Below are 27,392 nucleotides of genomic sequence, written 5' to 3' on the forward strand. Positions count from 1 at the left end.
AAATTCAGGGGGGAGTCCTGCATATCATCCCATTCAATATTTAATTGATGTGCCGAAATACGAAGTTTAGTTATATTTTCCCTCTGATCATAGTTATAAACAATGTTGGGATAGTGCTCTTTTCCAAAGTTATTTTTGTAAGTGGCATACGTTCTTAGTTTGCCATTTTTTTGCTACTCATTTTCTTTATACTACAGATTAAAAAAATACTGTCGTATAATACATGATGACTTCTTTTTAAATGAGTAAGTATTTGTTTTGATAAGTCAGTATTTGTGAAATCAGATACTAGTAACTTACCCAATATTGTTTGGATGGATGCATACCATGATGGTTTATTGTGTAGGAAAAGACGTTTTTTTTTAGACTGAATACGCTTCCTTGAGTAGGGGCAAAAGATGGATGTAATGTTTCAAGTCGAAACCAATAATTTAGCACAGCTTTAATGACTTGATAATACAGGGGGAATCTACCTAGCTAGATAAAACTACAAAATTAGTTGACGTTCTCTATACACCAAGAATTGCCTTACAGTATCTAATGTGCACTGTTTTACAATTTAATTTGTTAAATACTTTGTCCATTGTAATATTTTTGCTTTTAAATTTGGAAGACAAGGGGTTACCCCCCCCCCTCCCCCCCAACACACACATTTCACAACCATGCAGAAGAATATAAGTTGATATTGACATTGTGACAATTATACATAATTTCTCTCTGCATGTATTTTTGAACATGCTTTCAAGGCATTTTGATATAATTCATTTTGAACAAAGGTAAAAGAACCTGAGCTACAAAAGTATACACGAAGATATTTGTATTGTTGAACACATTGAAAAGAAAAATATTCTGACAATTTTTTTCCAGACCTGTTAAAAGTCATAGTTTTTGTCTTGGATAAGTCAATACTAAGACACCAGTCACTAAAATATTTGTCCAATATATCAAGTTTTGATCGTAAACCATGATAGATTAATAGAGACATGCCCAGCACAATAACCCATGTCTCAGTTGCCAAAAATTTCACAGATCTGGTAAAAAAAACCTCTTTGCTCAGTTTTGCTAAATACCTAGGAGCAGAGAAGATTTTTAAAGGATTAATGATTTTTCACTTTAAAATCAATAGAGTCTCACCATAACACCGAATCTCTAAACCAGGGACCAAGAATTTTACAATTTTGGGAGAGGAACCCTTCTTCATCTTAACTATGCACTAATTTTATCTGCTAAATATCAAGGAGCAGAAAAAGATTTTCAAGGAATTAATGCATTTTCACCATATTATCGATAGATCCCCACCCTAACACCAAAACCCCTCACCCAGGGGTCATGAATTTTACAATTTTGGAAGAGGCACCCTTGCTCATCATAACAATGCACTTAGTTTATCTGCTAAATACCTAAGAACAAAGAATATTTTCAAGGAATTAAAGCATTTTCACTTTATAATCAATAGAGCCCTGTCCTACACCAGAACTTCTGACGCAGGGGGCCATGAATTTTACAATTTTGGAAGAGGCACCCTTGCTCATCATTACAAGGCACTTAGTTTATCTGCGATATACCTAGGAGCAGAGAAAGAAGATTTCCACAGAATTGATGCATTTTCATTATATAAAATCAATAAAGCCCCACCCTACCACTGGAATCCCTGACCAAGAGGCCATGAAATTCACAATTTTAGAAGACGAACCCTTGCTCATCACTGCCATGCACTTAGTTTATCTGCTAAATACCCAGGAGTGGAGAAGATTTTAAAAGAATTTTCCCATTATATAATCAATAGAGCCCCACCTTAACACCAAAACTCCTGATCCTGGGCCCAGGGGCCAATAATTTCACAATTTGGAAAGAGGCACCCTTGTTCATAATGATAATCCACTTAGTTTATCTGCTTAACACCTAGGAACAGAGAAGAAGGTTTTCAAAGAATAAATGAATTTTTATGATATATTTAGTAGAGCCCGCTCTAACACCAGAACCCCTCACCCAGGGTAATGAATTTCAAAGTTTTTGAACAGGCACCCTTACTCATTATCTGCTATCTGTTTATCTACCTAACAACAGAGACGAACATTTTCATATGAATTAATGAATTTCCACTAAACAATCAATAGAGCCCCGCCTTTCTACCATAACCTCTGATCCAGGGGCAATGAATTGCACAATTTTAGAAGAACTGTCTTCCCACAAATTTTATTAGAATAGAAAAATTGGTGTTATGACTAATAGTCATAACACCAAATTTTCTATTTTAATAAACATTTGTGGGAAGACAGAACTGTTAGTCATGATAGCCATGCACTTATTTTGGCTGCAAATTATACAGTTGGAGAGAAGAAGCTTTTCAAAGCATTTATACTATATGATCAATAGAGCCTCACCCTAACTCCCGAAATCCTGACCCTGGGGCCATGAATTTTATAATTTTTTGTAAAGGGCTTAATGTTTGTTACAATCACACATGTACCAACACTGCTTGGAGTCCAGGAATATAAAGAAGATTTTTAAAGACTGCATTGATTTTGATGTTTCTTGTGCACCCCTCAGGCCCCATCGAGCAGGGACCATCACAATTTTTGTTCCCCTTCACTCATATACATGTATGCTATGTGCTAAAATTGGTTGAAACTTGTTGAGCGGTTTCAGAGAAGAAGCTGAAAGTGTTGAGATTAATGTTAACGGACGACTGACGACGCACGCCGACGGACGAAAACAGATACCAATAGGTCACCTGAGTGACTCAGGTGACCTAAAATATATAACTATATAGTTTATAGATTGTGATTAACATTTTATTTTACGTAACCGATTTTATATCAGTGTTTACGTCATCAAATAATGACCACATATTTACACAAAACATTTTGTAATATTTAATCGCATGATAAAGTCTTGTAGCTATATATTTGTAAAATTGAGGATTTGTATCAATGAAAAAAAATCACTTGCACTACTGACATAGTAGCGTTTATCTTTCATAGTCGACAATGAGCACCGGTTTCAGTTTCACTTGGAAAACAACCATATAAAATCACAAACCACTGCAACACACAGAGACCCCACCCAGTATTAACAACATTGATGAGTGATCCGTCAACTGTTAGTTGACACAGGGGCATTAATGGTCAGTGGAAAACTCATTTGTGTACATGTCCTTGTGGATGAAACACTGTCATCAACCGACTTTTCTTTACGCTTCAGCGTTGTCATTGTAAAGTCAATTGGCTGATCCATCACATCCGTAGAGTTGCTTGTCGAGGACAAATGCATCATTCCCGGGTAAGACATACTCCTCGTAAGCTTATCCCGGGTAACGTCTGTTCTTGAGAATTCGTGACAGTCCGGAATTTCAAGTTTAATAGGTCTTGATTCTATTGAAGCCTGAGACAATTCTGATGATAATAAAGTGTCGTCTGTGCGCATTTCATCGTCAAAATCATCTACTTCTTCGTCTTTACAAGATGATAACAGATTTGATCGGCTGTGAGGCTTTGCTCCTCTTTGGCCTTTCTGTATGTTGCAAGGAGGTTGCATAAATCTATTTCAGAATAGAGATATCACACTCAGAAACCATGCATAATCAAATATGAAAATCTAATAATTTATACCCTATCGGTATCATTAAAGAGTACGTCTTATATCAAATCTTGAAATCTGGGATGCTCATATAAAGAAATTGTGACTTCATATGGTCACTATACAGAATACTAGTAAAGCGCTTCTATACATTCAAAATATTTTTCAACTTTACAGTTCAAACTCTTGCCTGATATAATGGATTATGAATCTTCAAATGGCCAAGAAAAAACCCAATGTTAAACTAGGAACATTATATATGTGAGATCTAAATCAGCCAAAGTTGATATAGGTCCCTCCCCCTTTAAAAATAGATTTAAAAAAAAGTTTTTTGTTCTTGTTGACACACACAACCAATATAGCAACTAATTAAAAGAAATCTTCAGTTCTATGTTTAATCTTTCATGAACACTATTTTTAGGTAAAACAAAATAGCAATAAAAATTGTTTTCTAAATGTGAAATTTTAATTTAGGGATAAAGATCAAAAGAATCCTTTTCAGGGAAGAAACGTTTAAGTTCTGATTAACAGCAATTGCGCATGTCCTTTAAAAAATGTTTGGTAGGACTTGATGACAAAAGTATGAATAGAATTTGAATCAACCTTGCTTCCGATGCTTCATTTGCAGTTGATAAAACTCTATTTGACAAAGAATTTATATTTCTTTTTTACATTCACATGAACTGTGTGTATTTTTGAATTATAAAATCGACTTGAATAAGACGTGCAGTACAACGTACAGTTACACAACAGACTTATATATTGATGTCATAGTTGCTCTAACGGGTGTACTTTTGGAATTAATTTCTTCGAGAACGTAAGACAAACACATTTTTAAATGTCATAAAAATATTCTTAATATCATCTTAAATTGTTTCAACCTCTATGTGAAATGGCAGAAATTCACATATTTTGTTTTGTAAGTTTTAGCAAAAAATGATGGCTGGTTTCAAAATACAATTATGGTGGACTAAAAAAAATTTATATTTGCGATAAAATTTTTTGTACTGTATAAAACAGTTGTGCTTTGTATTACCAACAACTAAAATATGTTGAAAATTAACTTTCTTTATAAAACCTACTTATATGTAAGTCGTTTTCCAGAGACTTTCTTGATGATGTTCATTCTGTAATAATATCTGAGTGCTCGAGAGAGTTTCTCGTAAGTCATGTTCGTTCGATTTTTCTGGTGGCCCCAAAGTTGTGCCAGTCCTGTTGGGTTGTTGATCCTGAAAACATAGTCATCTAATTTTTCCCAACAGACATATTCCTTATAGTATGGATTCTGGAGAAGCTGGTATATAAATTCCCATAACAACCGACAATCTGGAAAAATACACATCAGAGAAATTATAATCTTAACATTGTTAGGACTCGAATAGTGAAGTATGAACATGCCCGGAAACAAAAACATTTTTAAAAAATGAAACAATATGCCATATATCATGATTGTTTTCAAAGAAATAAAATGGACATTAGAATGCAGTAAGATTTTAATCTAGAGTTCTTTGAAATCCACGTATCTACAAACAAAACACTCAAACCATAAAGACCACAAACTGTGCTTGGAAAGGTTGACACCTACTATGATTGCAACACAATATACTTTAACGAAAGTAAATAAAAATTGTAACTTACTCATACCTGATTCCTTGCTTCGGAGGAATGGAACAAGCTCTGAACCTGTGGCCATCGTTGGGCGTAGCTGATTCATGTAGTTCAATTGCAATGGCTGAATTGGATTTCTACACGTCATGCGATCTGTAAATTATTTCCTGGGTTATATTTTTATTGGTAAACATTTTAATTTACTTTGTATTTACTTAGGCAGAGATAAACAGAAGTAAAATATACATTGGAAGTAATAAATATTTAAATAGCTACCGTCATATTCTGTACAGGAATCTACGTCCGATCCACTTCCTGTGTCGGAGGGACTGGGCGCAGGACTTAAAATTCCTATGGAATAAAAGGATTCCAAAATTGTAAATGGAAAATATTTCATGTATAAATAATTTAAAAGACTTGCATAGACAGATTTTAAGTACAATAAATGCAATAAGAATTGTCAAAAACTAAAGCTGTTAAGGCAGAAAGATGACGGCGTTACAAATAACCTTTTATTTCCCATAATTAACGATCTATGTGCATCTATATGCATGCACTTAAAGTAAATTTACACCTCTTTGCTTAATTCAGACTTTTGAAATCAAACAGAAATGTATCTTAATTCTTACAACTACCTGGAACTGTAGTGACGGGGGGTATCTCTTGTTTTGTGATATGATTCACCGGATGTGGAAGTATGGGTACAAATGGCCTCACTTTGGTAGTATACACTGGTGTTGTCTGTGCATTGGACCGGGATATAAGAACTAAACCTCCGTTAGTCTGATCTAAAAGTAAAGTTGTATAGTAAATAAATTTTACCGGAAGTCTCTGACGAAACAGGTCTAAGTTCCGCTGATTTGACTTATGCCTAGATAAGTTACATATGTACATGCACTAGTATTAGAAACACTTTTAAAATCAAATTTGACATTTTAGAATTTTTTGCCTTGATGTTTTCTAAACTTGTATGGGGATTTACTAAAATCAAATACTGTAAAAACTACAGGATATGTAGAATTTTGAACAAATTTCAAGCGCAATTCTAGTTTTAGTAGTTATGGCAACACAGTTCATAAAAATAATGAATTACGTTCCTTGGTGAATTGTACTTATGTACCAAGTTCCAACAAAAACTGTAGGTGTATTTCTCAGAAATTTCAATATTAAGCAACACCGTTCAACAAAATCAGACAAAATTATGAAATAAATTATCATGTTATCTACGTGTGTACCAAGTTTTGTTCAGATTAGACTAAAGCAGTAGGAGGAAAAGAGTTTTGATAGATTTAGTAACCACGGTAACACCATTTATGGAAATAAAAAAAAATCAACAATTTACGGAATAATGTGTCAAGGTGAACTGTAGGAGAAGCATTTTACGGATTCTATTTATTAGTAAATATGGCAACACCCTGCACCGAAATTAAATACTGGTAAAAGGATTATCATGATGTAATGCAATGTACCAAGTTTGATTCAAATCAGACAATAGCTGTAGGAGAAATAGCTGGCGCTTTAGAGTAGATTCTATTTTTACTAACCGATAGCAACGAGGATAGAATTTATCCTTTTTCAGAAAAATTCTATTTTTGATAACCATGGCAACACATTTCATCGAAAACATGTAACTATCATAATGTTATATACGTGTATATCTCCATGTAGCTTCATCAAATAGGACAAATGCTTAGCTAGGGAAAATAGATAGAGCATTTGGAAAGAATTTTACAGAAATTTCTACTTTTAGTAAACATGGCAATACCATTCATTGATATAAATCAAAACCCGATAAACTGAATTATGTAGACTTGATGAGTCAACTTTTGTGTCAATTTTCAATTGAATCGGACAAAAACTGTAGGAGGAGTGGCACTTTAAAAGAATTTCACAGAACTGTAGCATTTTGAAAAGAGAAAAACACACTATTAAAGGACGACGGACTTAAACCTTGGAATCAATTTAACATCCCAGTTGCAAATCATAATTTTATAATTTGTCAATTGTTTTTATTACCGTTTGTTAATTGTAACTATCCAACTTAACTTGAAGAGTGTAAAATGTAAATGCAAGTTTGTCAATTTTCATGTGTAATTCAAGACTTGCGATTTGTCAACTTGTAAAATGTAAATAATTGTACTTTCTTGATTTGTGAATTATGCAAGGTTGCATTTTCTGTATTCAACCACCTTATTTGTAAACAACTTAAGAGACCATTTGAAGGCATAATATGCATGCATATTACAAAACTCAATTCATCTGACGATCTTTTTAACTTTGAGGCGAAATGACTTGCCACCCTTATGGCGCCCCCTTTCGTCTTATTAGGCGTTAGTACAATGCAAATGTCATGTTGTAAATTTTGAATTTACCGGGTGGCAGTAAATACAAAATTTACAACATGACTAATCGGAGTTTGTATTAAATCTGTTTTATAAGAATCATAGCCAGAAAGGAACGCAAATGGCGGCTGACAGAATCGGAAGTGGCATCGTCTGGGAACTCAAAGCGAACAATAAGACGTTCATAGTTTCTATAGGGTCTTAATTGGTCGGGAGCTGTCATGTTGTAAATTTTGTATTTACTGCCACCCGGTAAATTCAAAATTTACAACATGACGCAACCTTGTATAATTTACAAATCGTGAAAGTATAATTTACATTTCACAAGTTGACAAATCGCAAGTCTATGAATTACATGTGAGAAATGACATAGCTAACATTTACATTTTACACTTATTTGACTCACGTTTTGTTGGACAGTTACAATTAACAAATTTTGATAGAACAATTGACAAATTATGAAATTACGATTTACAATTCACAAATAAAGGTTTATATGTGCTCTTTCAGCATTACAGAGTTGCAATTTTGAACCCGTTGGCTTTCCATATATACAGATATCGTAAATTTATTGATAAATATATTGAATAAAAAACATCCGTTATAAATTATTAAACATTTTCACTTTGCTTTTACGGCGAATGAAATTGCTTCCTGTAATTAAATTGCTTCCTTTTATTTCACTTTTGCCTTCCTCCACCTCAGTAAATGACTTCCTCCTAGCACCGCTACTAATAAGAGTAGGTCATTGTACATAAATGTACTTATATTCAAGTACCAATGTTACTTTTTATCTCAAACTCTAGATCTTCCCATCTCTTATTTATAATTAGACCTTACAAAATTTGTATGCATTTTATTCGATTTTTTTTTATTGGGTGGGAATGACATGCAGCTGTTGTTTTTAAACAAATACATGAATGTAGCTGTCGATAAAAAAATAGTTTGTGAGTTTTAAAGCTCTGAACAAACGTAGCCTTTCCTTGTACGGACAAAATGACGGTGCCATGTTACCTGGAAACACGAAAAAACAACACGGAAACACCGCAAATTCAAAACGCAACAAGTCTGTGGATCAATACCTTGAATTACTAGCAGCAAGTTGGTGTCATATAGGAAACATTTTACTTGCCCTACATCCGGTCTGTCTCAAAGATCAACGCGGAAATGCAGACATGTTTGACATTTTCCCGATCATTATCACTCCCTACTGTTTTCCTGAAATATCCGGATGATTAAGTTTTTACATGACCATAAATATCGTCAATAGAACGCTTTCCTGTGATCCGTTTCCTGGTGGAAAGGAAGTGGATCAGTGCGTTTGGAGATGGGATCACAGAGACAATTTGAAATTAATGTTTAATTTCTTTCACCTGATTGACTCAAATATCAAATCTCAAGAGAGTTGAATGTACTTTATGCATACTTTTTTTTGAAATCGCATCTGTTTAATTACATGTAGTGTTATCACTTTTTTCAATATTGTTTGCAGTTATTGAAAAAGCTGTATGTCTTTATAATATTGATAGGAATCTTGTTAAAACTTTTACATTTGCTCAACTTTTCGAAAGCTTGAAATGTGTATCAAATACACAGAGTTATTCCATCTATTATCTTTTAAAGATTCCCAGCTCAGAGTAGCAAATTTTACTGCTATCGTAAAATTTAATTAAAGAGGTGGATATATCTGAAAAATAAATCTGATTTTGACAAGCAATACGACCATGTCTGACAAAAGCTCTTCAGAGTTTATATATATTGTTACTCCGAGGTTAAATAAAATTTTCTGATCCTGATTGGAGGAAGAGGTTGAAGGTGTGCTTATTCCATTCACCCAGTGAGTTGTAGTCCATTATTAATTACGCCAAGAAGTAGTTTTATATGAGAAGAGCCGCCACTTCATAAAATTACAGTATAAAGAAATAGCTTGCAAGTAATACAACTAAAAATAAATTATTACCTGGCGACGAAAACTGTTGTGGGATCTGAAATGTGGACGGTGATGGTGAGATATTTTGGTAGGGGGATCCTGATTGGGATTGACCCTCAAATGTACCTACAATTAAACAAGAAATAATATCCTGTGACCTGAAAAACTGACTTGACAAAGGTCTATCCACTGCAGTGCATTAATGGAATAAATACCTGCAGGAAATTAAAATCTCTCTTAATGAAGATTGCATTTTTTCTTTTTCTTGTTATGGAAAATTTTGTGAAAAGATGCCATAAAGACTCACCTGAGTTTTTCTGTACGAGCTTATTTAATGCATTGAACAGAAGGTCTCCGTTCTTTGGCACCCGCTCCATAAAATCACTTCTCTTCAAAAGACACAGGGCTTTTCCTGTTTAAAAAGACACTGTCATTACGAGGCGGAACTGTCAGAAGACTAAATGGTAGATTTTTAATGCCCTCGTATCAAGAATTCTATTTTTTATCGCAAAAAAAAAAAAAAAACTTAATCTGATTTTTTGATATATGAGATCTTTACATGAGTGTTTTTCGTGGCATGCTTAGTTTTAGATACTCTTAACTAATAATTAGAATGACATTAACGATTATATCTTCCTAGTACTTTACAGCTCTCTACTCATTTGACACCCAGTCTTTTTATTATATCAGTTTATTATTTACTTAGTACAGAGAAAGCGTTTCTCTGACATTGGCTTATATTTCCTTCCCCAAATTTTGCTGTTAACAACTTCAGTTCTCTTGGGCTCCATTTTCAGACATCACATACACCATAAACATTATGGACAAAATCACGTCATGGTAAACTATGTACATACTCAGAACATGAATAGTAAGAAAAAAACACACATAGTTTTGCACGATTTTTGCGTATTATGTTACAGGAAACGTGATGCTTATAAAGTTAAACAAGTCATTTATGCTTAGCGAGTCAGCATAATCTTTTTTTTATAACTTCCTGGAATCAGGAGCCAATATCGGATGGCCTTCACGTTCGAAACATTTGGATGTTGAGTTCTTTTTAAATAATTTATACGCTATAAAATTCCCCTTTTAAGAGTGGCAAACATTCTACCTTGTTTTAATTAATAAACAGCGATCTGAGTGTTTTAAAATAAAACTTAGAACTCCTTAGATCAGTACTGTATATTTCAAAATGACTTCTTCATTAGTACATGAAGCTCTGCGCGAATCAAAAGGAAAAGTAAGATACATGTATGTAGGGATAGTTTTAAGCTGCTATATAGATATTTACCGTAGACTATTTGTTTCGAACAGTATATTTACAAGGAAGCAAAAAATAATAACTTCCCAACATTTATCGTGAAAATGTAGCTTGAATTATACTCCTGAAAAGGCAGTTAGTCCGATCAGTCTTATTTCGAACAATAAGGTCCATCTTTAATTTCAGAAAAGTACTTCAAAGTCTAATTAAAATTGCATTGGGAGAGATATTATTTTTTTTTTAAAAAGTATTACTCAAGCTGATAATAGTTGATTAGTCATCATTTTTATAAGCATTGTAGATAAGTTTCCCTTTAAAATTCACCGAAAAAGAGTGCACGACCTTCTGGGTCATAATTTATTTCTGGGGTCGTAAATTCACGACAAAAGTATAAATCACATCTATGTAAATTGTTTTATACTTTGATACCTGTATCAAGTCTTTATGAAACATCTAGCTTACACTCTTTCACCACGCCAAAAATGAATGTCTGCTAATTGACCCTCCCCTTCCCCATCTCTCCTCTCTTCCTCATCTCTTTCTAAATGAGTCTTAAACACAGCCCGATATAGAGATACGGACATTTCTTACCATTCATGTCGAACTTATCGGCGGAAACTGTCTCTATTGAGTACTCCTCCCCGCACCACCGGAGCCACGCCGCAACCTCCTCCTTGGTCCATTGTTGGGGGTGCTTGGCTAAAAATAAATACATTATTCCAATCAAAAATATGTATTTATACAATATACTTAGATATATGTATATCTACTAAATGTAAACAGCCTTAAAAGGAAATACACAAAAGGGACAGGTAAGTAGAAAATAAATTAAAAAAAAGCCATGATGAAAAGTAAAAACCACCACATTAAAATTCCCATATGACATCCTTTTACCTTGAATAAAGCGAAAAACAGCTTCATTGACCAGCATGATTACCTGCCGCCGCTCTGAAGCCGATACAGAGAACTGATTGGATTCCTGTCTATAAACAATATTATCTGTCTGTGTTCGGAAACGATTTAATAGGAAGGAGGAAAAATCGGCGATAAATGTCTCGGAAACTGTTGTGTATATATTACATCCTAGAGGAGCGACTGAGCACTAAGTGACTGTTAAGTGCTGAATTATGTTGCTTTACCTTGGTGTATACAGTTTCATTTTGATGAATTATTTTTTTCAAAATGACCATTTTAACATGTACTTCCTAAAGATTAAAAATTTACAATTTTGTAATTGACACTATAAACTGAATTTAAGGCACTTGACCTTATATTTTTTTTTCTTATCGTAAGAGGAGGGTTTATATTTTTTGTCAATGTGATAAGGAAAATATAACGCCGAGTACCTGGCTGTGCACCAAACTAAAAAAAAATAAAATAATAAAAATGCTTGACATGTGTACATGTATAAACCAGACTTCTGTTACTCTGTATTTAGTGAGGGTGTGTGTGAGGTGTCTGTGTGTGTTAGAATTTCCCAAATATAATTTAAAGCTTCCAATAGTTCGATTTGTTTATTTTATTTTCATTCTTTATATTTATTCAGTACAATTCTTTCATATGTAATTGTCGACTCTTATTGCATCTTTGTTTTCTTATCAACCAAATAAAGATGTTTCAGTAAACACTGGCACTGTTTTATAATAACGCAACAAGCAATGGTAATTAAGACAAATAATAACACTTCTTCAAGTTTTCTTGATATCAAACCATCACAAACCACCTTAAAATAACTCCCTCTTGCGTAGAACTTCGATAAAATTACATACAAATTTATCTATGCTTTTCTTTTTTAATTTTTCAATCAATTCCACATCAAATACACATGACTGAAAAGTGCCTGATGAATTTAGAATGTGACCAAGTTGCTTTTATCTTACTGTCTAGAACAAGTACACTGTGCCATGAATAAAAGCAATCGGTGATTTTACTCGTTATGTATTCCAAAATTTGTATCATGGCGTGATCATGCATAACTTCACAAGAGACAATATAAAAAAATCCTTTGTATATATATATATATATATATATATATATATATATATATATATATATATATATATATATATATATATATATATATATATATATATATAGATCGAGAACGAATAGGTGAAATAGAGCTGTACTATTCATTAACAGCAAATGCACATGTACTTTATGGAAAGCTGAACCCCCCCAAATGACACAGGCCTAGGTTGAAATAAAAAAAAAAGAAGAAAAATATTCTATAAATTGATTAAATGACAAAAAATTGATTTGCAGTCAATTACCTTTAAAACCACAAGCTTTTAGATAAGTATAATTTCTGCATGTTCATTAGTGAATTCAATATTCATTGTTTTAAAAAACAATATGGTTATGAATTTGATAAAAGTTAGAAGGTATCCTTGGCGATAACCTTAAACAAACATACATGTTTGAATACGAACAGACTTTAATTGACCATTTGAATCCACCTACGCTGTAAGAGCACATAACCAGGAAGACACGATCCTTATCTATATCCCTACACATCGATACAGCTTTTAATTCAGTTGATTGACAACCATAATATAGGTAATAAGAGATCTGTAAATCTTGCAGACCTCGAGCTCAAAAAAAGTATAATCTCATCTGATCCGGAGACGGAAGTATGGACAATTCGTGCACAAGTAGGAACCAACGAATAAGAACACGACAGGCATTTCTGTTCCTGATACAAAATTGTCATAAAGTACCATGGGACGAAATCTGATATTATATTAGAGTTCCCCTTTCGTTCCTTCTTTTTTTTTAAAATCAAAAATAACATCATCATGACAAAAGCTTATATAGACACATTTAACGAATTTTTAATGGCACATGTACACCCAAACTACAACCATATGTTTTATTCCCTTTCATTTGAGTAACTGAAACCAATGTCTCTTTCATGGTGAGTTTTGATGTCTCTAAATTGTGCAGTATAGATACAGGTATAGATCCATTGCATCGCACTGGGAATGCAAAATGTATAACAGCAGGCCGTAGAACGCTGGGGGTGGGGTGGGGGGTGGAACTTTTTCTGAGTATAGTATTTTGCTATAGTAAATTTTCCTTTAGATGCTGGCTGCCCCCATCTCCCTCTTGTTGATGTTGTAAGGTCGGACATTGGCAAATTTCAGGATTTGGACAGTAAATTAGTTTCTCTTTTTTTGTTTTTCTTTTTTGGGGGGGGGGGGGGAGTTGCCCCTCCCCCACTTTTGTAACTGTTGTTCGGGAGCATGTAGATAAATCAGTTTTTTTTTCATACCAATTAGTTAATACAGGAGAATTTTAACACTGGAATGGAGTTGTAATTAGATATAATAATACATTTCAATGAATACTGAAAAACTAGCAATTTCATTTGAAAAATAAAACTTTTTAAAACATAATTTCTAGTTTGAAAGTATCTTTATTAAAATATAAAGTGAAATGACGTAATGTAACACAAAATTCCATGGTAAAATAAGGGTCTTACATAATATACAGGCTGTAGGTCCCTGGTAAAATCTTTTAAATTATATTGCCTAATTATTTTTTTCTAAAAGAAAATCAAAGCAGGTCACGTAATATTTTTCTAAGGATAACATTTCTGCACCTGGTAACACTTTGTACATAAATATAAATTTTCTATTTTAAATAAAAAGGTACCGGCGGATATTACAGGTTTATCATTAGCATCGAGAGATGTCTGTTTTGTCGCGAAGTATATCGGTCAGGCATTGCAAAGCGGATTTATCTAAATTTATGCGTTTCCGTTTAAACACGAAATGCTAATTAGAATTTAAAACAAATATGGAAATTGACAGAAAATTTTTCTGCTTTGTTTTTAAATTATCATAATGTCAGATTATTGAACATGCATTTCTTTGTATTGACTATGTTCGAGGGCAACATGTTTTTTTGTTTTTTACCCGAGAACCAAACTGATTACCTGAGGCAGGCCGAAGGCAACAGATTCATTAAAGAATTTGGCAAAACGCATTCTGTCCTCGAATCCAGCCAATAAATGTTTTGTTATACGATTTACTAACTGTGGAACACTAACGAATGTAATCTAAATATAGCATGTTGATTCCACCTAATCTGAGTAGTAAACAAATTAACTAAATAAGATTTTTAAAAAATGTAGTAATAGGGTCCAAAATCTCAATGACGGGTCCAAAATATATTTTTGTTAGTTCAGTAAAAACATTGGAAATAATAGCCTTTTAAAGTTTTAATTTATGATCGAAACAATTTTTTAAGGTATGACATCTTAGGAGAGGACCACCTAAGTTTTTGGAACTTGTGTCCAAACCGTTTAACATATTGTCAATAAAATATGTTCAAAACAAATGTTGTCTCACTTCAGTTTTCAAAATATTTTGAAATAATACATATAAATAGTTTCATATTGTCAAAGTTTAAAATGTGTATCTACATGTATTTGTCTGTATTATCATACATATATGCCTTTAAAACAAATAATGACAAATCATTACGAATGAGGAAACTTTACATTAGTATCATAATTTCTCGAGATACATGTACATGTATTTGTTATACTAAAGAAGTCAGACACTATAAGGAAGTATACTAATGTTTGACATCGGTACTAGCAGATTGTGAGGTTAACATATATAACACAGTGGAAGTATGATACTTCATTTACGACTCTTTTATAACAATTAGTCTTTCAACAGACAATAGAATACTTCTGAGTGTCGAAGACCTTGGAAGTAAGAGTTACTTTTCATTAAAAAAAAAGTTGGATCAAGTATTACTCTGAAAATCACTGTCACATACCTGGTTTTATGAAGAGGGAAGCAGAACATTTGATTTATCTGTCTACTGGGGAAAATAAGTCAACTTCTATAAGAACAAAGATTATCGATGTGGATAACCAAATTGACAGATTTGGTTTATGCTAAAAATTATAATTCTATTGAAAAGTTTCAAATCACATTGTACATTAATTATAATTATATATTTCCAACATATTTATCGTGAACAAACTTACAGGGAAACACAACAAAAACTTATCCTGTCTCTCGTATATCTTTGTTGAACATGAAAAACGAAACAAAACGCAAACAAGTATGAATAAAATTTCAAGCCTATTTTTTTATGCCCCCCGTATCGAAGATTCAGGGGTAAATAGTTTTTGCCCTGTCCGTCCGTCTGTCTTTGTCCGCAAAAACTTAAACATTGCTCATAACTTTTGATTGGTTGGAGCTATGGCTTTCATATTTCACATGTGTATTTTTTGAGACAAGACCTTTCTTTGGTTACCATCATATTTGACCTTTTGACCTTGACCTTGGAGTTTGACCCAGTTTTACAAAATTTTACCAAACTTTATCCTTGGCCATAACTTTTGAACGGTTGGTGCTACGGCTTTCATACTTCACATGTGTAGTCCTTGTGACAAGACCTTCCTTTGGATTCCAAGAACTTTGACCCTTTGACCTTGACCTTGGAGTTTGGCCTACTTTTAAAAAAAATTAACATTGGCTATAACTTTTGAACGGTTAATGCTAGCGCTTTCATATACTTCACATGTGTAATCCTTGTGACAAGACCTTCCTTTGGATACCAACAACTTTGACCCTTTGACCTTGACTTTGGAGTTTGACCTACTTTTGAAAAACTTTAACATTGGACAAATCTTTTGAACGTATGGTGCTAGGGATTTCATTCTTCACATATGTAATCCCTGTGACAAGACCTTCCTTTGAATACCAACAATTTTAGCTCATTGACCGTGGAGTTTGACCTACTCTTGGAAAACTTTAACCTTGGCCATTTCTTTTGAGCAGTTGGTTCTAGGGCTTTCATACTTCACATATGCAATCCTTGTGACAAGACCCTTTGACCGTGACTTTGGAGTTTGACCTACTTTTGAAAAACTTTAACCTTGTCCATATCTTTAAACGGTTGGTGCTAGGGCTTTCATATTTCACATGTGTATTTCTTGTGAGAAGGCCTTTACTTGGGCATCATTAATTTTGACCATTTGACCTTGAACTTGATGTTTGACTTACTTTTGAAAAACTTTAACCTTTTCCATATCTTTTCAATAGTTGCTGCTAGGGCTTTCATATTTTACAGGTATATTCCTCGGTACAAGACCTTACTTTGGGTACCAGCATATTTGATTTGCATTTTAGAAAGTTTAACCTTTGCTATAAGTTGCCATACGGGGGCATCATTGTTTCACAAACACATCTTGTTGTTCGTTGTTTAACGTCCCTCTCGAGAATTTTCACTCATACATCATCACAAGCTGGTGGAGGGCTGCAAATTTTGACCTATACTCGGCACTCAAGGCCATTGAACAATTTGGGATCTTTTTCGTACATGTACCAGCATCCACTGAGACACTGGACCTCGGTTTATACGGTCTCATCCGAAGGACCGGTCTCCAACTTGCTCCTCTTGGCTCTTACCTCGCACACTGACCTCGAACAATCATGTGATCAAATACGAAATTCCTCCATATAATATCCTTTGAATTCCAATTTACTTTGTGGCATGTCCAACACTTTAATTCTACTTTCAATTACTGCTAACATAGCAGTTCTATTTAATTACAAATATCAGATTCCTCAAATATTAGTTTCAACACTTCAATCTTTCGCAGAGTTCTCCATTTAAGTTTTCTGACATCCATGTCTTGTCATAAAAAAATCAGATTAAAGGTTTCAAATATTTTTTGTCGTCTTAGGAAATTAAGAAAAGGCACTCAGAGCTCCTCTTGGCTCTTACCTCGCACACTGACCTCGAACAATCATGTGATCAAATACGAAATTCCTCCATATAATTTATAATATAATATTATTCCTTTGAATTCCAATTTACTTTGTGGCATGTCCAACACTTTAATTCTACTTTCAATTACTGCTAACATAGCGTTGTAATCAAAACAAATGTACAAAGAGACATTAGACAAGACAGATTTTTTTTGGGTGAACTTTATGCAATGCGAAATATGAAATGAGTTAAAAGGTACTTCCGGTGGAGAAATGCATCGATTTGATGCATATTCCTTCACAAATCACATCCGAGGTTTGGAGTCAGCACAAAAAGGAGATGCATGTTTCGATTTTGTTTAAAAAAAACTGTGAAGTAACATACCAGTATAAAATTTTATAGCTAATATATTAGTACTGAGGCTAAAACCAAACATAGTGGTCTTTTTTCCTCCCAAGGAAAAAAACAACATTTTAAAGCTTTGCACGTATGTCAATGTCAATTATCTCATTAATTATCACTTATCTTTCTCAAAAGTAGACGGCTCCTAACGTGTAAACACCTACCTAAACTGGCGGGAACCAATGGCTGAGGTAGGACTGTCGTCTGCCGCTGTGGGTAGCTGGACCACGATGTAAACATTGGGATCTGTAAAGAAAACAAGGTTTAGTCAATTTAATCAATTTTAATTCACACAATGAAAAAAATATATATGTTATCATTTTGAAGATATTTTTGCATTCGATGAGTTACAAAATTCAACATAGTAAATTCAGTAATCCAGAAAAGCAACAATAACGCAGAAACAACATTGAGTATTATATGCCTTATTTTCTGGCTAAAAGGACAACAGCAATCTTATCGTCCGCAAGACAGCAACTTATCGACGAGTTGCAGAAAACTGTTGCTGTCAAGAGGAACAATATACTTTTGCTATTGTCCGAACAGAAAGTAAATAAGCATGTGTTTTATTATACAAAAGCAAAACCAAGACATATGAATTGACAACACCACAGTGACATTTGTGCAACCTGAAATAGTTTTAAAGACAATTCGCCATGGATAAATATTACAGTAATTATATATTAAATGGTAGCTGTAGATCAGAAAATTAATTTTCATGTATTTTTGTAATAACTGTCTAGGTTTTATGTTTATGAAGGTACAGTGTATGTATACTGGAACACATGGTAATTCGCATAAACAGCACATAAGTTCACTGTTTATGCAGGAATAAAAACCATTGTTTGGAACATGTATACATTACCCCGTAGACTAAAAAAAGTATAGACAATTATTTCTTGTAATTACAACTTAAGAGAATATTTCTTGTGTTACCATTGGCCAATACAACAGATACTAGTCATGAAATACACTCTAAACGTTACATACCGTATATGAGATTTTTCACACTACCGTATCAAAAGGGTTTATCACTGTTTTAACATCAATAAATATATATTACATTGACACTTTCCGATATTTTCCCTAATAATAATGATAACACCGTTGATATCCTCTTTTATACCTTAAAATACATTTTAGGTAAATGTTTTAAGTATCTAAGAACGCAGAATCTTTCCTGTATAAACTTCCTATTAAATTAGTCAAATAAAATGAGTTTATATATCATCCTACTTACGTACATGTAATAGTATACTTTTTAGAATTTCCTGTGAACAAAGATCAGAATTTTTTGGTATTATATTGTGAAGTAAGGTTGCAGCCCCCTAATTTTGTCGTGGATTTCTAACTTTGTTAAAAAAAGTCCCTAGGCATACTGATTCGGGGATACACCTCAGAAGTTACCATCACTGCCCAACTAGTTAGTAAAAAAATTAAAATAGGCCATTACTGTCAAAATCTTGATCGGATTGAATTCAGACACTAGTATGTTGCTACCTATGATCTGAAGATGCGTAGAGATCTTGATCAAGGTCATTTCTGAAAAGGTTAAGATCACTGGGCAACGACATTGAGATTGTGACAAGGCAGTAACTCTCAAAACCTTGATTCAATGAATGCATACTTTTAAAGTTTGACCTAAACGTGTATAAATATTTCGACTCAAGGTCAAATCCAAAAAGTCAATGTCACGAATTGTGAAAGGTGTTAGGGCCATGGCTATTGAATTCTTGATTTCAACAAATTCAAACTTTTAATGTGTTTCAGCTCTTAAGCCGCTGGGCTACATAATTTTGAAACCTTCTGCTTCAATATTCAAACTATGGTATGTTCTTGCCGATGACATTAAGGTGTGTAATTTCTTTGAGATTCAAGGTCGTGCTAAAGGTTACAGATGGGGAAAGGAGAAACAAAACAATGTTTTTTATTCATGAAATATGGAGATAACGAACAGTATTCAAGCTCAAAGTCCATTAAAACAACACAAATAAGGAGCAGAGCAAACACGGACCTCCAAAAACATCAGAGGTGGGATCAGGTGCCATGGAGGAGTGAACATCCCCTGTCGACCAGTCACACCCGCAGTGTGCTCCTTGTCATGATCGGGAAATAACAGAAAAAGCCGTCTACAATTCAGTGTGTAAATAATGGCCTAGCAATTAGTATGGAAAACGTCACGGTTGGTGTGACCCATCAAGGGGATGCTTACTCCTCCATGGCATATGATACTACCTTTGATGCTTTTAGATGTCCATGTTTGTTCTGCTCCCGATTTGTATTTTTTCAATGGACATTTTAGCTTGACTACTGTTCGTTATCTCCATATTCCATATTTCTTTATGAAGCATTTTGAGGAGCTCTTTTCTTAAGTTTGAAAATCTTTTACAATCTGAATTTGAATCTGCACTGTATATGGAATCTTTCAATGGTGGAACTGATCTACAGACAAGTGATTCTTTAAAACGACCCGAGTATAATATATGTTCATCCCAACAGGTTCTTCTGGCTAGTAATAGAAACCTAATGTCAACTCATTTATTTATAGAACACCGTGATGTCTATTTCTATGGTCTGTAATATACGTTGATATCAATAAATGTACCCGTTTTATAAAATACTTCCTTACGGAAATAAAACATAGGAATACCCAAGAAACAAGGAAATATTTCCTGTAGATTCAAAAAGAACGACACCCACACAATCATTATGTTACTGCCTATGGCAAAATTAAGATATTTTCTTATAATGGATATAACTTTTCTGAAGCTGGAAACCAAATTGGCAAGTACTTTAGTGCAATAGCTTAAGCATTTTTAATCCATTATGTGTATGTTTTTTATGGTGTTACTTTTGAGATATACAATGTTTCTTCTAATACACATCGTAAACGTTGTTATTCAAAAGTGCGTAGACTTATAGTGAACTCGTGGAACCCATCAAGGTTATAGAGAACACAGTTTATAATGTGATAGATATTCTCATTCTGTATGAATTAGTGAGACGCTTATATAAATAGGGCAGCTCTATAACCTTGTGTCGATGGAGTATATAAATTGTTATATTAATAGTTCGTTTTTTTTCTTTACGATTAGTATACAAAAATTCATCAATGTTAATCTCTAAAATGAACACATGACAGACAAAGTTTATTTGAACTTCAAGTTTAGCAATATCAATTATGAACAATACTGCATATACCCTTGAAAAACTAAAGTATCATCAAATATATTCATAAGTTGCCTATTTTTAGCCAAACTGACAGAATAAGGTCATGAGATCCATACGGAAGTTTTGTTCCAGCTCCCGAAGTTTGCATGAACTTGTAGCTCATTTATAAGAAAAGAACATTTCAGATGTTTCTTGTTCTAGTTAATGCCTGTCATTCTCCATTTTTTCAAAAGAAGAAGAATATCAATAGTAGAGACTATATGAACAGGAAACTGGGGTTGTGAATATTCATTTATTTTGAAATACTTGATTGACATATTACGAAATGTATTATATGAGGAACAATTACTCTGAATTCGTGATCAGCCCCCATCCAACTTTACTGAGTATGAGAGTTTACAGAGTTTATTCTGTGAGAATGTCTCATCATTAATTAGATTAATAGACATATTCTAATCAGTTTACAACAATTTTATCACACCAATCATTCTGAGAGTATTGCATTAGCAATACTAGTCCCCTACCGTCAAGTGCAATTTGGTTCCCATTAAAAATTGAAAAGGCCGTAATTCCGTCAAAAAATCATTGAAGCGGAACATAATGCAACTTGATCTATAACTTATCAAGGTAGACTCAGATGCCAAAAATCAGCTCAATATCTTGCTGCAAGCATTTAGAAAAAAAGTGCGGAAAACCCTTAAACATTAAAAAGGCCGCAATTCCCTAAAAAAATCATTGAAGCGGAACGAAATCCAAACTTGATCTGTAACTAACCAAGATACACGCACATACCAAAAATCATCTCAATATTTGCAAGCGTTTAGAAAAAAAGTGCGAAAAACCGCTAAAAATTAAAAAGGCGGTAATTCTCTAAAAAATCATTGAAGCGGAATAAAATCCAAAGTTGATTTGTAACTCATCAAGATACACCCACAAAATAAAAAGCAGCTCAAAATCTACAAGCGTTTAGAGAAAAATGCGGAAAACCAAGTGGGAGAGACTGACAGACAGACGGAGGGACAAACAGACAGACGGACAGACAGACAGACAGCTAGACGGACAGACGAGGAGGAATCCTATAGTTCCCTCCGGTTTCACCGGTAGGGGACTAATAAATAGTATGGTATATCTAATTTAGATTTAATTTTATGATTTTCAATTGCTTTTATCATTATGATAGTATTTATACAGTAATTAGAATTATTGATTTGTGGATTCTTTTTAAACCGAGATTATGTACAAACAAAAGTAACGTGAGATAACCATAAAAATATATAGCATAAGATTTTCATTTTATTGCAGCATAAACATATGGTTGTAGGAGCAGGAACATAGGGGGCATGGATTCAATATTTTTGTCAGCTGATAGTGTCATATTTATAAAACCTATTTCTCCGGGCCCCTTCCCCAATCGTGCACTTGGCCGTCACTATGCGACCTTGACTTTGTGAGTTAACTTTGATCAAGGTCATGACATACCTTAAGGTCATGGGTAACAGAATATTGAAGATGAATTCATTGCAAGCAATATTTTAAGAATTACGGCCCAGAGACCATTTCATTATCTCATTACCAAATAAAACTTTTGAGATATGACCTTGAGTAAAGTTCATCATTTAACTTTAGATCAAGATATACCAAATACACCATTTAGCTTCATTCCAATCAAGGTTCTTTTTTTTGTTATTTGATGAGTTATTTTACTACCTCACTGTCCAATAACCTTGACCCTTGAGATATGAGGAGTCAAGAGGTCGATACTTCTTTAGGTGACAGGGAAAACATACATAAGTTTAAAATTAATTCCAAAGAAGGTTTATAGAGGTAGGCCCGGGCACCATTTCACTATCTCATTACCAAGTGACCATGTTCTTTCAATTAAACCCTTGAGTCAAGATCTTTATAAATTATATATTTTAGGTTGTGGGCACCATATTTTTGAATTCATTATGAGTAACGACACAAGAGTTATGACACATTTATGATTTCGCAATCTTATTGGCCATTGACCTTGAACTTTAAAATGAGACTGAAAACGAGTTAGTCACTAAGAAAAGTATTTAAATAAACAGATAGTTTTCTTAACATTGAATTATTTGCACTGCCAATGCTAGCAATGGTCATTGATAAAATATGATTACATTATTTTACATCTACATGTACATCATTTTTTGGTCGAATGAAATTTGCCAAATTAAAGTTCATGTAAAGATCAAGAAATTCATCAGTTGTTAATGCTCTTCATACTAAAATCAGCTTTGAATTTAGAATTCCATATTCTGTAGTTACCCTTGTTTGTTTGTTTGATGATCAAGGCAACTAATTAGGCAAGCAGTCTAGTTATAATTATCGTGTTCAAAATTTCTAGTGTTAAAACGTCAAAATCTGTTGAAAGTTGAAATGAAATTTAAAGATAATTCCGGTAAAATATTATTTCTTATTAGATCTTTAATTTCATACTCTGCTTTTCTATCTGGTATGAATAGGAAGCTTTGTATTGCATAATCGCTTATTGTTTAAATATCCTTATAAAATGAAATTTGAGGATAACGGTCAGTGATCATTCTCAAAAGTCCATTTAAACAATACAAATGACGAGCAAAGCCAACAGGGACCTCTAAAAACACAGATGGGATCAGGTGCCACGGAGGAGTAAGCACCCCCTGTCGACCAGTCACACGCACTGGTGCTCCTGGTCTTGATGGGGGTAAACGGAAAAATCCGCAGCTAGTTCAATGTGAAAAATCTTCAGTATTTTGTTAGACGCCGGTCAACATTTGCCTTAACGGTGATTATATTTATTTTGCAAACAAGGTCATCGTATCGACCACAGAATTTGCAAAATGTTGACTTTAAGTGATTATTGATATCCTTGTATCATCAACTTATTTGGCAATAGCCTGCCTCGTTTAAGAAATTGTTCGTGCGTAGATTGATTCAATGTAGTGTTTTTCGGGACGTAAAATTTTTCACTCATATAGAGACATCACCATATACCGATAAAGAGCGTCAAATTAAGACCTGTCCTTGGCTCTCGGGGCCGTTGGGCAGTGAGGGTTCTTTATTGTGCCAGCGCATGTTCGTACGTAGAACATGCTCTTGCGTATCGAATCAATTGGGAGACATACATGTAAACTCCATAAGCAGGTAAAAATAATCCCATTTATAAATGAAATAAGTGATTTTTGCACTTTTTCATATGCTTTTGTTTCAAATTGATGTTTTTCATGGTAGAAAGAAATCGCACCACTGTTATACATAAGGCATACCTTTCAATGATTGATCTACATCAGCTTTTTCTATTTTTGATTTGTCAAGGGTCAGGGGAACAAATGAATTATGACAAATTTATCTGCAATTATTTTTATCTAATATATTTTCATGCCGAAAAATTAAATGAACTATTCCAAGGTTGATTTAACATACATCTATATGTATATTCAATATTAGTAATGGAAATCATGTTGCACAGAAAATCGTGTTATCAGACTTCTTTAATACAAAAATAGATTGAAAATTTCTGAGCGGAATTTCCATTAAGGATTTCATGTTTATTTTGATTTAAAACGACCACAGAGTAGGCAGTTAATGCATAAAGAACAGGATATACAGTAAAATTTACACATGGTGAATAAATGAGAATACAAAAATAAAATTACATATCGATCATAATTTGATAAAATGTTAATCAAAATGTACATGTGTATCCTGTATCTTTTCTCATTGACTTTGAATACATCTTTCGACAATTAATTGCATTTAAGGATCATTATATACAGTTGAGGTTCAGTATCTCGAACACCGATATCTCGAATACCCTGGGTATTTCAATGTGAATTGGAAGTCCCAACCAATAATTCAGTAAGTATTTTACCCTCGATATCTTGAATCCTCGGATATCTCAGATTTTTTCTCAGCCCCATCAAGTTCAAGATGAGGATTGTATGTCAAGAACACTCCGCCTACATCCAGAAAAGAAATAAACAAACCAAGAAGCAACGGACAAACCAAAATATAACAAAGAAAACAAAAAATTAACAACAAACAGAACCAAAAAATAAGGGAAAAAACAAAACGAACAAAAACGCAAAAACTACTAGTAACAAACAAACGAATCAATACAATTCAAATATAAAAAGAGAGATTTATCAATCCAAAATAAGAAATAATAAAAATTCAAGCGATTTAATCTAAAAAAGAGCGATTCAAAAAATAAATAAATAAATAAAAAATAAAAACAACAATTAAAAAATATTTTGTTTTAAGTTTTCCTAATCTTTGATATAAGCTTATATCAAAATATAAATAAGTAAATAATATAAGTAAAAAATTAAAAACTTTAAAGAACTTTTTTTGGTCAAGTAGCATTTTAGTTTATTTAGATAATTTTGTTATCGAATGGTCTGCCGTAACCCGAATTCTTTACAACTTTTAACATTTTTTGCTTCCGTGATAAATTCTTAAATTAGTACGTGTATTCGGATAGTGGAAAAAAGAGTACATCACTCACTATACAAAATGTTCCAGAATTCAAAATGCACTATGTGATACAAAAATAATTAAAAATCAAACAATACAGGACCCAGGTCACTGCAGGTATAATGTCAAAATAATGATTGTCAATACAACTAGCACTAAATTATATAAAGGAAAAAAAGTAAATAAAAAACGAAGGGAAGAATAATAAAGAAAAAATAAGTTTGAAATATAAATTGAGACATTAAAACATGATTCACGTTCATAAATCTTAAAACGAAAGAAGACATTACCTGACGAGAAAATAACTTCCTCTATATACAAACATATACATGGATGTCTATATCAGAGGGTCTTCCGGATCACGATAACAAAATTAATCGCTGAAGCATGCAACCATTTCAAATATTTTAGAATTGCAGAATTAGACGGACATGTGATAAATTGTTTTCTGGTATTTTTGGTATTTTTATAACGAGATGATTTAAACAATTTAAAAATAATCTCTTTATTGTCAAAATTCAAAAATACTTAATAGGGTTATGCAAATTTTAACTTTCCAGAATTATTTTAAGCATTTGTAATTTTTTTTAAATATCTAATTAAACCAGTATTCTTAATAGCATGTCCTCCTCCATTTCTTATATATAAAATCTTGTAACACTTAAAATCAATATACTTTTTGTAAAGAAATTGTTTGTCTAGTTAAAGTCTAAAAATGTACAATTAGTGCTTTATAATTAGTTTGCTATTAAGAACATATCTTCAAACTTCTACAAATTTAGAATGAGAGGTAATGATTTTTCAGATCTTTTCATTGAACTCTTTATGGTAATGCTTTTTTAAAATTTTTAGTTTGTTAACTGTATGGAATTGACAAATGTAAATTTTATTTAATGAGAAAAACGGCAAATTTTTTCTTGATCCACTTTGTAATAGGAAAAAAAATCCTGTGTTGAACTTGTTATTTGTTTGTAATATCTTAGATAATACAAAAAAAGGATGTTCATAAACTGCCTAAAACGGATATTATCTATGTAAAAGTATTTGGTTGAGCTTGGATAAATTTTTGTTTTCTTTTTCTTTTCAATCTTTTTGCCATTAATACGAGGGTTGATTCAAAAGTAATTTCACAACTGCTGTAAAATCTTCGATAATCGAAAGTTTTCGTCAAAGCTCTAAATACTAATGCCCTAATGCCTCTATATATTTTGATATTGTCATAAAATTTCATTCAGACATGCAATACTTTATAAAATATTAAAATAAACAGAACGTTGATTCTCGTTTATCGCCGCACGGCAAGAATGTACCGACGTCGTTACATGTAGGACCTTTCTCTCCATCATTTATTTTCAATCTGATGTAACATAAGATTTACGCAAAAGGAATTGATTAACAAATAGCATTTGGATGAAGTTTAAATGATTTTAATACTGCAACTCAAAACAAGACGGTTTATAGCAAAATAAGCAAAGATTAATAAAAAGAAGCAGGTTAGAGGTTTAAAAGACATGCGGGTTGACTGAAAATGAGTGCCGAAAAGTAACGTCATAACGACGTCGGTAACATTCTTGCCGTGCGGCGATAGACAAAGCCTAACGTCGTATTTATCTTAATATTTTAAAAAGTATTTTATACATATAAAGAAATGAAATTTAGGGCAAAAAATCAAAATAGAAAGGGGGCTTTGTATTTTAAATTCTGTTGATAACTTTTGATTATTAAAGATTTTATAGAAGCTGTCACATTACATTTGGATCAACACTCGTATGTGCCGCAAAGAGGGGGGATTGATTCTTGCCATTTTATTGTTTTCTTATAACAGTGCGACATTTAACTCCGGACACGACATTTGTCCGGACTTTCGCCAACCACT

General features: G+C 33.0%; 1 protein-coding gene across 6 annotated transcripts; it reads right to left on the reverse strand.

Annotated features, from left to right (window-relative positions):
- Positions 1-2,828: 2,828 nt before the first annotated feature.
- On the reverse strand, positions 2,829-25,946 carry LOC133190519 (transcription factor ETV7-like). 6 transcript variants are annotated; one of them, XM_061326204.1, is made up of 10 exons: positions 25,807-25,946; positions 18,031-18,112; positions 11,315-11,422; positions 9,767-9,871; positions 9,490-9,585; positions 5,820-5,975; positions 5,464-5,538; positions 5,218-5,340; positions 4,662-4,905; positions 2,829-3,541 (listed from the first exon to the last, which is right to left on the reverse strand). In XM_061326204.1, exons 2-10 carry the CDS (start codon positions 18,104-18,106, stop codon positions 3,097-3,099), a joined length of 1,428 nt encoding a protein of 475 aa, XP_061182188.1. In that variant the 5' UTR covers positions 18,107-18,112; positions 25,807-25,946; the 3' UTR covers positions 2,829-3,096. The 6 variants fall into 6 exon arrangements, with proteins under 6 accessions (XP_061182188.1, XP_061182181.1, XP_061182196.1 ...); XM_061326197.1 differs by lacking the exon at positions 25,807-25,946 and having other exon boundaries at positions 18,031-18,121; XM_061326212.1 differs by lacking the exon at positions 25,807-25,946 and having other exon boundaries at positions 2,830-3,541; positions 5,823-5,975; positions 18,031-18,121.
- Positions 25,947-27,392: the final 1,446 nt, after the last annotated feature.

The sequence above is a fragment of the Saccostrea echinata genome, unplaced genomic scaffold, assembly GCF_033153115.1.
Source record: "Saccostrea echinata isolate AGI-Se365-2 ecotype Australia unplaced genomic scaffold, CSIRO_AGI_Sech_v1 ptg000001l, whole genome shotgun sequence".
Classification (NCBI taxonomy): Eukaryota; Metazoa; Mollusca; class Bivalvia; order Ostreida; family Ostreidae; genus Saccostrea; species Saccostrea echinata.

Bases quoted from the DNA above. Each gene is read 5' to 3' on its own strand.
- LOC133190519 (XM_061326204.1), bottom strand. From the start codon at position 18,106: ATGTTTACATCGTGGTCCAGCTACCCACAGCGGCAGACGACAGTCCTA. The intron at 9,586-9,766 runs GTGAGTCTTTAT...GTTTAATTGTAG, and splicing joins GCTCGTACAGAAAAACTCAG to GTACATTTGAGGGTCAATCC. The intron at 5,976-9,489 runs GTAATAATTTAT...CTTTACTTTTAG, and splicing joins ACAACAGTTTTCGTCGCCAG to ATCAGACTAACGGAGGTTTA.